A 12,500-nucleotide genomic window follows, 5' to 3' on the forward strand; every position below is an offset into this window, starting at 1 on the left:
TCAATGGGTTTAGCCAGGGCATTTATAACACGACCCAAATACGCCTCACTCACTGGTATCTGAGCAATTTTTCCTGTTGCTTTTACAGAACTTCCCTCTTGTATCATCAAGCCGTCACCCATTAATACAACACCAACATTATTTGATTCCAAATTAAGAGCAATGCCTATCGTACCCTCTTCAAATTCTACCAATTCACCTGCCATTACTTCATCAAGACCATAAATACGAGCAATGCCGTCACCCACTTGAAGTACGGTCCCAGTATTTACAATCTTTACTTCCCTATTATATTGCTCAATACGTTCACGGATAATATTACTAATCTCGTCGGCTCGAATGGTTACCATGAGTATTTCTTAATTTTTTTTTTGGAAAAAAAAATAATGCCTACAGTAGAAGGTCTAATTAGTTATTTCTTTCATCGCCCCAAACATGCCAATATTGGCACTAATAGTACGTAAATGTAACTCGTTGGTCAAACAACTATTCAAAGTCCCTAGAGCTCCTTGTAAGGCTTGTTGGAAAACCCGTTGTCGAACTTGATTAATCGCTCTTTGTTGTTCAAAATGAATGGTTTCGTTTTTGTAATTTTCTAATTGTTCCAAAGTCTTATAAGTTGAATTAATCAAATTCAATTTTTCTCGTTCTATCTCAGAGTATCCGTTCACTCGAAATTGATCCGCTTCTATTTCCACTTTCCGTAAGCGGGCCCGGGCTTTTTCCAACTGTTCAATGGCTCCTCCGCGTAGTTCTTCTGAATTTCGAATAGTATTCAAAATTCTCTGTTTTCGATTATCTAATAAATCACTTAATGAAAGTAGATTATCTTTCCATTCATTGCAAAACTTCCATGATCCCTTCCCGAACCAAACATGAGTCTTTCGATTCATTTGGCTCTCACGCTCAATTAGTTCAATTACTTATGGGAAATTCCCATCTCTTTTTTGACTGGAATGAGCCTATCCTCTTTTCTCGATTCATTATTCGGATTCCAAAACCTAAACTAATCACTAATCCAAGACCGGAATATTCGGAGGACTCTTCTGACCAAACAAGTAATTGTCAGTAAAGTTGTTTCTTTTTTTCTTCAAATCCAAAGACTTTACTTTATGTGTAGGTTATCGATTCAGCATTGGATAGGAATGGGTGAAATACCCATTTTTTGAAAAAAAAAAGGTTCAAATCCTTTTTCGACATGAGTGTTCTATACCGAAAACAATTTCCAACTATTCATCTTGAATCCTTTTATGTATGTATTAACATACTAGTAGAAAGAGTAACCTGCTCTGTCTGGACTTCAAACAGTTTAGCTTTAACCATATTAATGGTCCCACATTATTGGTTGATAGAGAATCAAAATCTATTTACCAATGAATCACGAAATGCTATGGTTCTTAAAGATGATTTCTTAATTTATTCAGGAGTAATTCGCAGGATCATGCACCTTTTCTTTTCTAGTTAAATTTCCTAGTTTAAACGAAACAAAAAAGTGCAGCTGGTTCAATCCAGCCTATTCTTGAAATAAACAACTCGCACACACTCCCTTTCCAAAAAAAATCAATACACCAAGGACTACACTTAGATTTATTGGATTTGTTGCTAAAATATCGGTATTAAACCCGAAACTCCCGGCGGATGACCAGTGACCCAAGGAAACGAAAGAATCGGTTATATTTTTCATACGATCTCCTCTTCTTTTATAAATCTTATAGACAGACTAATTATCTATTTATTTTTTTTTTTTTCTAGATTATTTTATTTTATATTTTTTTTTTTTCAATTGTAAATTTCTAATTAAGAACAATACTTATTAGAATTGGGTATCAGGTCTCGTGTCAATTGCGAAATATCTACTTTTTTTTTGTTACACCACTTCCTTAAAAAAGTTTGGATTGGACTAACTAAGAAAGGGGAAGGAAGAAAGTGAATCAGTATACTAATTCCTCATCCCCCAATCAATCCTTCCCGTTGGGTTATTGTCCCAATAAAAATAAAACAAAATAAATAATTGTAGGAGTAAAATCTTGATAGAATTCGAAAAAGCAAGCAGCAAGTACAAGACAATAAAAAAAAAAAATACGTATTTTTTTATAGGATTAGATTAAACAAATCAAATATAGGATTAAACAAAAGGATTCGCAAATAAAAGTGCTAATGCTACAACCAGTCCATAAATTGTTAAAGCTTCCATAAAAGCCAGACTAAGCAATAAAGTACCTCGTATTTTTCCCTCTGCCTCGGGTTGTCTCGCGATACCTTCTACAGCTTGGCCCGCAGCAGTACCTTGACCAACCCCAGGTCCAATAGAAGCAAGCCCAACGGCCAACCCAGCAGCAATAACGGAAGCGGCAGAAATCAATGGATTCATGATAAGTTCCTCGCACCAAAAAAAAGAAATGGTTAATGATACAATCAACCAATAAATTATGACTTAATTATTCCATCGATAAGATTTTCATCTAGTCAAAGTAACGCAACTAAGAGCTCCCAATTGAAGTAGTAATATTATTAATCATCAGAACTACTTCGATATCTATTTTATAGTTCCTATCCACAGAGTTTTTTTGAATTCATAGAATTCATACAACTTTTTGTTTTTCCATTTCTTTCTTTGTTCCGAACCATTCTTTGAATTCGAACTCTTCATTCTTTTTCTTGATTGAATTTCTTTATTCAATATTGAATTGAATTCACAGTTACAAATGAAACGGAAGGACTTTTATTGGAATCCCTACCCCAATTCTCAGTAATAGGAGGGCGGATTAGATATATCTTTTAGCTCATATATAACTAGCCTACTATTACATATACATGTCTTTCTTCCATAACGTAAACCAACTATTTGTATCTTGGATTCAGTCGTATTTTAAAAACATTTTTCGAAACATCTATAAAGGAAAGTTGGCTTATAGCGATTATATATATTACATATACCTAGTTTGATCCCACTCTTCTAACGAAACCATTTTCTCTTGAATCTCATTTTTTGTAAACCCCTATCTTCCTTTTATTTAATTTAGAATTTAGCATTATTCCACATGGATACAATGAATCTAAATGTGCGAATTTCTTAGTCTAAATCATTGCATAGAAATATAAGTCTTTGGTTGATCTAAGTTCATGTAATTTATTCTTTATTAATATTTTCTTTTGGTCAATCTTTGAATTGAATAAAACCGACTGAAATGGGAATCGCTCTATAGAACCTAATTTTTTTTTACAATTCCCTAATATCGTAATCTTTTTTACTATTCTTCTAGATCTTATAGACTTTTTTGTCTATTTATGTGTATATTTATGTTCACGAAGAAGATTATCTCGAGCAAGGCATAGATTACCTTGCACTAAGCTAAAAAAGACTATTTCGAAACTTAGTCAATGGTGTCCCTCCATGGATTCACCTATATAAGCCGCAGCTAAAGTTGCAAAAATAAGAGCTTGAATACCACTTGTAAATAATCCAAGGAACATGACAGGTATAGGAACCACTGAAGGTACTAAAGAAACAAGAACAACAACTACTAATTCATCCGCTAATATATTTCCAAAAAGTCGAAAGCTAAGTGATAAAGGTTTTGTGAAATCTTCTAAAATGTTAATGGGTAAAAGGATTGGAGTTGGTTGTATGTATTTACCGAAATAACCTAATCCTTTTTTGCTAAGGCCCGCATAAAAATATGCTATTGACGTAAGTAAAGCTAAAGCAACGGTAGTATTTATATCATTCGTGGGTGCGGCTAACTCCCCATGAGGTAACTCTATGATTTTCCAAGGTAAAAGCGCCCCTGACCAATTAGAAACAAAAATAAATAGAAACAAAGTTCCAATAAAGGGAACCCATGGACCATATTCCTCTCCAATCTGGGTTTTGCTCACATCTCGAATAAATTCAAGGATATATTCGAAGAAATTCTGACCGTCAGTAGGAATGGTTTGTGGATTCCGAACAGTTACAATGGCTGAACCTAATAAGATAACAATTACAACCCAAGAAGTAATAAGTACTTGGGCATGGACTTGGAAACCGCCTATTTTCCAATAGAAATGCTGGCCTACTTCCACACCAGATATTTCATATAACCCTTTTAATGTGTTAATGGAATATGATAGAACATTCATATTGTCCTCTGAAAGAAAGAAAACTTTACAAGAAATTATTTTGATTCAACCGTCTTTTTTTCGACTTGCTCACTTGAATTGTATATTTTAGATACCAACTAATCACATAATATCCCCAGTTTTTTATCTCTTTTATGAGATTCAGAAATAGTAACGGATTCCGTCAATCTATGGAATTCAAAAAAGAATTTATTTATCTTATTATTAATCAGGGATTTCGTATATAGCTAGAACGCCCTTCACAAATCGCAAATACTAATTTGTTAAGAATTAATCGGATTGAAGCTATAGCGTCATCATTCGCTGGAATCGAAATATCTGTGAGATCCGGGTCACAGTTTGTATCAATTAAACAAATTGTTGGAATTCCCAAAGTGATACATTCTTGAAGAGCCATATATTCTTCTTGCTGATCAACGATTATTACAATATCGGGTAACCCTGTCATATATTTAATCCCGCCCAAATATGTTTGCAAGTGAAATAACTGTCTCTTTAATCGAGCCGCATCCCCTTTCGGAAGGCGGTGGATTCCCCCTGTCTTTTGTTCCATTCTCAAGTCCCTGAACTTTTGAAGTCTCATTTCTGTAGTGGACCAATTCGTTAAAAGGCCGCCTAGCCATTTTTTATTAACATAATGACACCGAGCTCTTATTGCAGCCCGCGCTACTGGATCAGCTGCTTTATTTTTGGTACCAACAATTAAGAATTGTTTTCTCCTACTTGCTGCATCAAAAACCAAATCACACGCTTCTGATAAAAAACGAGCAGTTCTAGTAAGATTTGTAATATGAATACCCTTACGCTTTGCAGAGATATAAGGTGCCATTTTCGGATTCCATTTTCTAGTAGCATGACCAAAATGAACTCCTGTTTCCAACATCTCTTTCAAATTAATGTTCCAATATCTTCTTATCATTTCTCTCCACACTTCCTCTCTTTTTTTTTTTCAAAGAAAAAAAAAGAAACGAGATACCCTGAAATAAATAATTGTTCCGATGGAACCTTTTCTTTTCCCGTAATTGGACGTTGATACACGATCCAAGCGATTAATTTCTTTCTATTCCTTATTATCTTTATATTATCTTTATTTCTTACTATATATTATCTTTATTTATTACTTTTATTTATTACTATTAACAAATAACAAATATTAACAAATCACATGTAAATGTAAGAAATCACGGGACCACCGACAGTTAAAAGGACGAATCCACTCTTAGGAATCGTTAAATCCTATAAATGATTGTTCTGATATATTATAGAAATTTTTTGAAATGCAAGAATCAAATAACTCTCTGTGGTGAAACAAAATATCTCTCATTTCCCCCTCGAATAAATTCTTCTTTTTGGTTTTGAAAGGAATGATCTTATGTTGGCTTGAGCGGTGCGCTAATCCTTTGAATCCGGTACCAACGGGTATCATACCACCTAGAACGACGTTTTCTTTCAGGCCTTTCAGCCAATCGATACGACCGCGGAGAGCTGCTTTTGCTAAAACGCGAGCAGTTTCTTGAAAACTCGCTTCGGATATGAAACTTTGAGTACTCAGAGATGCTCTCGTTATTCCCAAGAATACGGTTCGGTAACAGATCGCTTCTTCCAAAGCGCGCATCGCTCGTTCCGCCCGCAACAATCCAATTAGTTCTCCGGGTGAAAAAACATTAGACATTCCATCTTCTGAAACCAGGACTTTTGATGTTATTTGGCGTACAATAATTTCTATATGCCTATTATGGATCTGTACCCCCTGGGATCGATAAACCTTTTGGATCTTATTAACCAAGGAAATACGACTTTGCACTATAGTTAGCTCAGCACCAATCAAGAATCCCCAAGGAATTCCAACAATTCTTGTTATACACTCGTTCCAATTCTCCACTCTCTTTTCTAGGTTTATCGATATTGAATCAATTGAGCGCACTTCTAACACCTGTTCCACTTTTGGAAGACCCTGCGTTATATCACCAGATCTCGATTTTTCATATATAAATGTAACTAATGTATCTCCTTCGTAAAGGATTTCCCCATAATGGCCATGAACAGTTGCTCCTGGAGTGGCCAAATAGGGCTTAGCCAATCTTAGTATTACAGAGTCGGCGTGAACAATTAGAACTTGACCTGATTTTAGGCGTGGTCCGTTTTTTGTCATACATACATTTTCACAAATAAACTGTCCCAGGTTAATTATTGTGAATGTTTCTTCACAATAATTATGATGATAATTATGATGGAGAAAATACCAATTCAATTTGAATGGATTCAAAACGTTGTTACTGTACGGATCGTGATTAACAATTCTACCGTTCTCATCCATTAAATAATATTTTAGTACTTTTGAAGTCTGTTTTAATTTTAAATTGTCAAGTTTCAAATATTTAATTACCGAGATCTGATTATGAGTTAGTAAATGGTAAAATGAATAAAAATTCGCAATTTGAAGGGCTGTTCCTAAAGGGCCCAACAAATTCCTAATTGGAATTATAGGATCTCTTTTAGTTGATTCTTTTATTACATTATAAGATTTTACACCGTTGGATGGACCCATTCGAAAACAATTAGATGATGACAAAATTATCAAAGATTGACATTCCATATTTCTATTCAACAACGTACTAATACTAATAGTTCCTTGATTTTGTTTAAGCGATTGTGGAATCCTTGTCTTGGAATAAATGGAATAAAACGGATTAATATTGGTGCGATCTGGCCCATTATCAGAGATCAATCCCAAACCTGATGGATCGTTCCTTTTTCTGCTGATATAGGAAATGCGTGATTTCCCTAAGTGGATTCTTAGGAAATCACGAATCAAACCATTTATACTTACTTCAACAAAATAAACACGAGCCTCTTCGATAGAAGAACTTTTTTTGTCTTGGTTCCAATTCAACACTAAACAAGTACGAACTAATTGAATACTTGTGTTAGAAATTCCCTGAATTGGTTTACCATTTCCATAAAGAATATAATTGACAATTCGAAGTTTCAGATTCTCTTTTTCCTGCAATACATCCGGCGGAAAAAGTCTTTCTAAATTTATACCGTCCCCTCTTTCATATATGAGTACTGGTCGAACCAAAACAAAAGACTTTTTCTTGGTAGGTGTGATCCGTTGGACATAGATCCAATTTTTCACCTTTTTCGACTCCTTAGAATTTGTTTTTACTGTTCCTGGTGGTATCAAGATACCACTGTATCGGGATATCTTATCTGTCGCCCTCGGAAAATGGATATCTCCAGAAAAGATTTTAAGTTCCATTTTTTTTTTTTTTCTCTCTATTCGGATCAACCCCCCTACTCGACTTTTTGTATTTAAAGTGATTTGTGTATCGACTCCAATGATACTATTGTTCCGTACCATTAGGGAAGAAGATTCGGGTAAAATATACACTTCCTCGGGAATGAAAAAAAAGCGATCTACTTTCATTTGGTATTTTGGCTGAAATTCTTTGACTCCTCGATACTCAACTAAATCTTCTTTTTTGACAATTGAATGCACCCCTATAGCCACATATTTAGTAATTCCTGAACTCTTTCTTCGGTATTGGGGATCGTCAAAATAAGCAAAAATACTATTTCTACGGAAAATGCCATTTATAGGTATTTCAATCAAGATATCGGAATGGGACATTAGTTCTTTTTCTTGAATCGATTGGAATGGGATGATAAATCTATTTTTTCGCCTCTTTGCCAATAAATCAGAATTCTCGTGGAGGATAGTAGGATATATGAAACCAGTACATATGATTCGATTAAGGTCTGAATAATCAAGAATCCTACTTTTTTTTTTACTTTTACTCGAAAGATATGAACTAAAGAATTTGTGTTTAACTTTATCATTATTTACTGAAGGGTTAGAAATATATCCTTTTTCGACAGAAAGAGAATGAACGTTTATTTGATCTTGATCCTTGTGTAGCGAAAACGGGACTATACTGGATCTGCACGAACCCCCTGACAATATCCATAAATGGCTTGTTTTTGGTAAAAGATGGACATTACTATATGTAAATTCAGATGCATGGTATACATCAGTACTCCAGTGCATTTCTCCTTCTGAATCGGAATAAATATGTTTTCGAACCCTCTCTGTAAAATTCAAAGTGTATGTTCCCGAGCGAATTTCAGCAATCACTTGTTCTGATTCTACATATTGATCATTTTGAACTAAAAGAAAACTTTTTGGTGGAATAGTCACGTTGTGTATAATATCTTGACTCTCAATAGTTACATATAAGTCCATAGAACAGAGAAAAGCAGGATGCCCATGACGTGTACGTGTGGGATGAACCAAACCCTTATTAAATTTGATTTTTCCATTAGAGGGGGCTCGTACATGTTCGGCAGTACCCCCTGTGAATACTCCGCCGGTATGAAACGTTCTTAATGTTAGTTGAGTACCCGGCTCTCCAATGGATTGACCCGCAATAATACCTACAGCTTCTCCCAATTCCACCAGGTCGCCATGAGTAGGACTTCGACCATAACATAATCGACAGATCCAGGACGTACTTCTACAAGTAAAAGGAGTTCGAATAGATATTGGTTGTGTTCGAAAGGTGATGAATCGATTGACAAGTCCAATCCCAATATCTTGATTTCGAGTGGCAATGCATCGTAGACCCAGATATATATTGTCTGCTAATACACGACCTATTAATGTTTGAATAAAAATTCTTTCCGGTATCATTCCATTTCGAGAACTCACAGAAATCCCTCGGGTGGTGCCACAGTCTGTTCTACGTACAACAATGTGTTGAACTACTTCAACAAGTCTGCGCGTAAGATATCCAGCATCTGATGTTCGTACAGCAGTATCCACAACTCCTTTTCGGGCTCCATAGCAAGAAATGATATATTCTGTTAAAGACAATCCTTCCCGTAGATTGCTTTGAATGGGTAAATCAATCATTTGTCCTTGTGGATCCGACATTAATCCTCTCATACCTACTAATTGGTGTACTTGAGATGCATTTCCCCTAGCTCCCGAAAAGGACATTATATGGACTGGATTAAAGGGTTCCGTCATCCTAAAATTCGGATTCATTTCTTGTCGCAAATATTCACTTGTAGCATACCATATCTCAATGGATTGACGTAATTTTTCTATCGCGTGTACATTTCCATAATGATGGTGTTTTTCCAAAATCAAACTTTGTTGTTCAGCATCTTGGACTAGCCATCCTTTCGAAGGTATTGTTAAAAGATCATCAATTCCTAATGAAATAGATGTAGCAGTGGCTTGATGGAAACCCAGAGTCTTTACTTGATCCAGGATGTGTGATGTATATGCCATTCCGAAGTGATCTATGAATCGACTAATAATTCGTTTAATGGCAGTTCCATCTATCACTTTATTGTGAAAGAAGAGATTGGCCCGTTCGGCCATAAATACCTCCATATTCCGATGAATAGGGCTCGGCAATAGATTTGAGTTAATGCTTGGAAAACTTCCTTTTCTCAATCTTGATTCGCGTAGAAATTCAGGAACTATAGTCCTAGTTGCACCAAAGAGATCTGAATTCAGACCAATGTCATAAAATCACTTAGCTTAGATCCCTATGATTAGATTAGGTACCGTCTGAGCAGGCTTGGGAAAACCCTTGTATAGCTTCTTCGATTTCTCGATAAAGATAAATATGACCAACAGTGGTTCGAATGTATATAGAAAGAATTTTTTTTTTTATACTTCTTACTATTAGATAGTGTCCATAAATCTCATGATAGGTACCTAAAGATCCAAAGTGACCTTCGATGGGAGCTTCTCTTGAAGCAATAAGGCCTTGATCTAGTTGCCACCGAAGCCACAAAGGGCTCTCTAAATTGATTCTTTTCTGGCGATAAGCTCCAATTGCATCATAGGAATTACAAAAAAAGGGTTCTTTTATATACTTATCCTTATTAGCATTAGCGTCAATTTTTTCATTTTGAAAATTTCTGCAATTAAACGGATTATACCTATTTGCGCAAATACCTCGACGATTCCCGCTTGTTAATACATAGAGCCCCATAAGCATATCTTGAGTTGGTACGGAAATGGGATCTCCGATAGCTGGAGACAAGAGATTCATATGAGAAAACATAAGTAAACGAGCCTCCGCTTGAGCCTCCAACGATAAAGGTACATGAACAGCCATTTGATCCCCATCAAAATCTGCATTGAATCCCTTACGAACTAATGGATGTAAACAAATAGCACGTCCTTCCACTAAAATGGGTTGGAATGCCTGTATGCCTAATCTATGCAGAGTAGGCGCTCTATTCAGCAATATAGGATGTCCCCGCATAACCTCCTGAAGTATTCCCCATACAATTGGCTCTTTTTCTCGAATTTTACTCTTAGCAACTCCTATGTTTGAAGCAAGATGTTGTCTAATTAGACCATGAATTACAAATGTCTGGAAAAGCTCTATTGCTATTTCGCGAGGCAATCCACATCGATGTAATGAAAGTGAGGGTCCTACGACAATGACAGAACGCCCCGAATAATCAACCCGTTTGCCAAGCATAGTCTCACGAAACCTTCCCTCTTTGCCTTCAATTACATCTGAAAACGACTTGTAAACCTTATTATGACCGTCTCTCATTGGTTGTCCGCGGATTCCATTATCAAGAAGTGTATCTACGGCTTCTTGTACCAATTTCTCCTGACACATTACTAATTCCCCTGGCGTAGATCTACTTGTTGTTAATAGATCCATAAGAGTATTGTTCCGATAAATAACTCTTCTATAGAGTTCATTAATATCTGAACTCATTAGTTTACCTCCATCTATCTGAATGATGGGTCTCAATTCGGGAGGAAGAACTGGTAATAGACATAAAACCATCCATTCTGGTTCTATATTTGTTCGAATAAAATGCTTAGCTAATTCCACGCGTCTAACTAAAAAATCCTTTCTTCTTCCAACTTTTCGATCTTCCCATTCATTCCCGGTGGGTCCTTCTTCCCCTAATTCTTTCCATTCTAACGACGAATAATCTAGAATAATTCGCAAATCCAGATCGGCTAATAGTTCTCGGATAGCACCGGCTCCAGTAGAAATTTCTCGATTTCGAAATGTATCGAACCCTTGGGTAGTAAAAAAAAGCGGAATACTGTATTTCCAAGATTGTATTTCATATTCGAACGAACCTCGTAATCGTAAGAAAGTAGGTTTTTTGGCTATGGGCCTAGCAAAAGAAAAATTGGGATAGGATCCTATAGGATCTCCCCCCTTCAAAATCGGACGTGAAAGTTTCCTTTCATCCGGCTCAAGTAGTTACACCAAATAAAGATAAAATTAAAGGGTTCCTGCTTTCAAAATGGATAAAACCCCCAAAAAAAAAGGAGCCACTCCTTACTCAAGTTCCCAATGAAGACCAAGCAACATTTCATTGATTCATTCTTCTTTTCCGTTTTTTTTTTAGAATTTCTAAATTCTTTATTCAATTATCACAATTACGACCTAAATGCAATGCGAAATTCTTGAGTAGTCTACTTCCCTTCGAATGATGAATTCCAAAATACTGGGAATTCAAGGGATTTACTTGTCTATGTCTTCTTCCATTCGATCTTTTAGGTCCCGAACTCGACTTGACCTCGACGGTTATGCTATGATGCTATTAAAGCCTATATGCGATGTATAGACTCTCGCAACCATGACATATTTACTTACTTGAGTATAAACATAATTTTTTTCTAAAATAAAAAGAAAGGAAATAATTAATTCCACAAAAAAAAAAAAAAAAAAAAAGAAAGAAGTCCGTTTTCACGAGGTACAACTAGAAATTCCTACTTATTTGTTACTGAATCGACCATAGACCAATTCCACTTTTATTGGGGAGTATTTAATACATCCATAATTCTGAGCTTCATGTTACTCCTCCTAAGAGACATGTCAGACCCAAGGCATCCCAATTCGATTAAATGAGATGACAGTTTCTCATTCCAAAACTGTAAAATCAGAATTTCGATCAAATCACACATCGCAGTATACTAAGCCTTCTAATTGTTTAAGAGGTTTATCTAAAAGATTGGCGATATAACTAGGAAGACGTTTCAAATACCACACATGAGTTACTGGGCATGCCAGTTTGATGTAGCCCATTTGATATCTTCGTATCCGAGAATCAACAAATTCGACCCCGCATTGTTCACAAAATTTTGGTTCTTCTTTTTCATCTCCAATTACTCGATAATTTCCACAAGCACAAATTCCACTTTTTATAGGCCCAAAAATTCTTTCACAAAATAATCCATCTTTTTCAGGTTTATTAGTTTTGTAATGAAAAGTATAGGGTTTTGTAACCTCTCCAACAATCTCTCCATTAGGTAGGATTTTATTAGTCCAAGCACTTATTTGTTGAGGCGAAACTGATCCAATTCGGAGTTG

The 12,500-nt window shown here is 35.7% G+C and overlaps 7 protein-coding genes across 7 annotated transcripts in view; all 7 read right to left on the reverse strand. All coding sequences in view use genetic code 11, as the record gives it.

Moving 5' to 3' along the window:
- Positions 1-350, reverse strand: part of atpA (ATP synthase CF1 alpha subunit) — a 1,524-nt gene extending 1,174 nt beyond the window's left edge. The window contains exon 1 of the mRNA in view: positions 1-350. This exon is cut by the window's left edge and continues 1,174 nt beyond it. Within this exon, the coding sequence (YP_009054414.1) occupies positions 1-350 (350 nt within the window).
- Positions 351-404: 54 nt separating this feature from the next.
- On the reverse strand, positions 405-1,684 carry atpF (ATP synthase CF0 subunit I). Its single transcript has 2 exons — positions 1,526-1,684; positions 405-893 (listed from the first exon to the last, which is right to left on the reverse strand). The coding sequence occupies exons 1-2, from the start codon at positions 1,682-1,684 to the stop codon at positions 405-407; spliced, it is 648 nt and encodes a 215-aa protein (YP_009054415.1).
- Positions 1,685-2,125: 441 nt separating this feature from the next.
- atpH (ATP synthase CF0 subunit III) lies at positions 2,126-2,371 on the reverse strand. Its single transcript has one exon. It carries the CDS (start codon positions 2,369-2,371, stop codon positions 2,126-2,128), a length of 246 nt encoding a protein of 81 aa, YP_009054416.1.
- Positions 2,372-3,378: 1,007 nt separating this feature from the next.
- On the reverse strand, positions 3,379-4,122 carry atpI (ATP synthase CF0 subunit IV). The gene has a single exon. It carries the CDS (start codon positions 4,120-4,122, stop codon positions 3,379-3,381), a length of 744 nt encoding a protein of 247 aa, YP_009054417.1.
- Positions 4,123-4,330: 208 nt separating this feature from the next.
- On the reverse strand, positions 4,331-5,041 carry rps2 (ribosomal protein S2). Its single transcript has one exon. It carries the CDS (start codon positions 5,039-5,041, stop codon positions 4,331-4,333), a length of 711 nt encoding a protein of 236 aa, YP_009054418.1.
- Positions 5,042-5,341: 300 nt separating this feature from the next.
- rpoC2 (RNA polymerase beta' subunit) lies at positions 5,342-9,526 on the reverse strand. Its single transcript has one exon. The coding sequence runs from the start codon at positions 9,524-9,526 to the stop codon at positions 5,342-5,344; it is 4,185 nt and encodes a 1,394-aa protein (YP_009054419.1).
- Positions 9,527-9,695: 169 nt separating this feature from the next.
- The window catches only part of rpoC1 (RNA polymerase beta), a 2,829-nt gene continuing 24 nt past the window's right edge, over positions 9,696-12,500 (reverse strand). Inside the window, exons 1-2 of the mRNA in view lie at positions 12,090-12,500; positions 9,696-11,321 (exon numbers count right to left, since the gene is read on the reverse strand). The exon at positions 12,090-12,500 is cut by the window's right edge and continues 24 nt beyond it. Of these exons, the coding sequence (YP_009054420.1) occupies positions 9,696-11,321; positions 12,090-12,500 (2,037 nt within the window). The remainder of the gene's footprint in view (positions 11,322-12,089) is intronic.

The sequence above is a fragment of the chloroplast genome of Populus euphratica (assembly GCF_000495115.2).
Source record: "Populus euphratica chloroplast, complete genome".
Lineage (NCBI taxonomy): Eukaryota > Viridiplantae > Streptophyta > Magnoliopsida > Malpighiales > Salicaceae > Populus > Populus euphratica.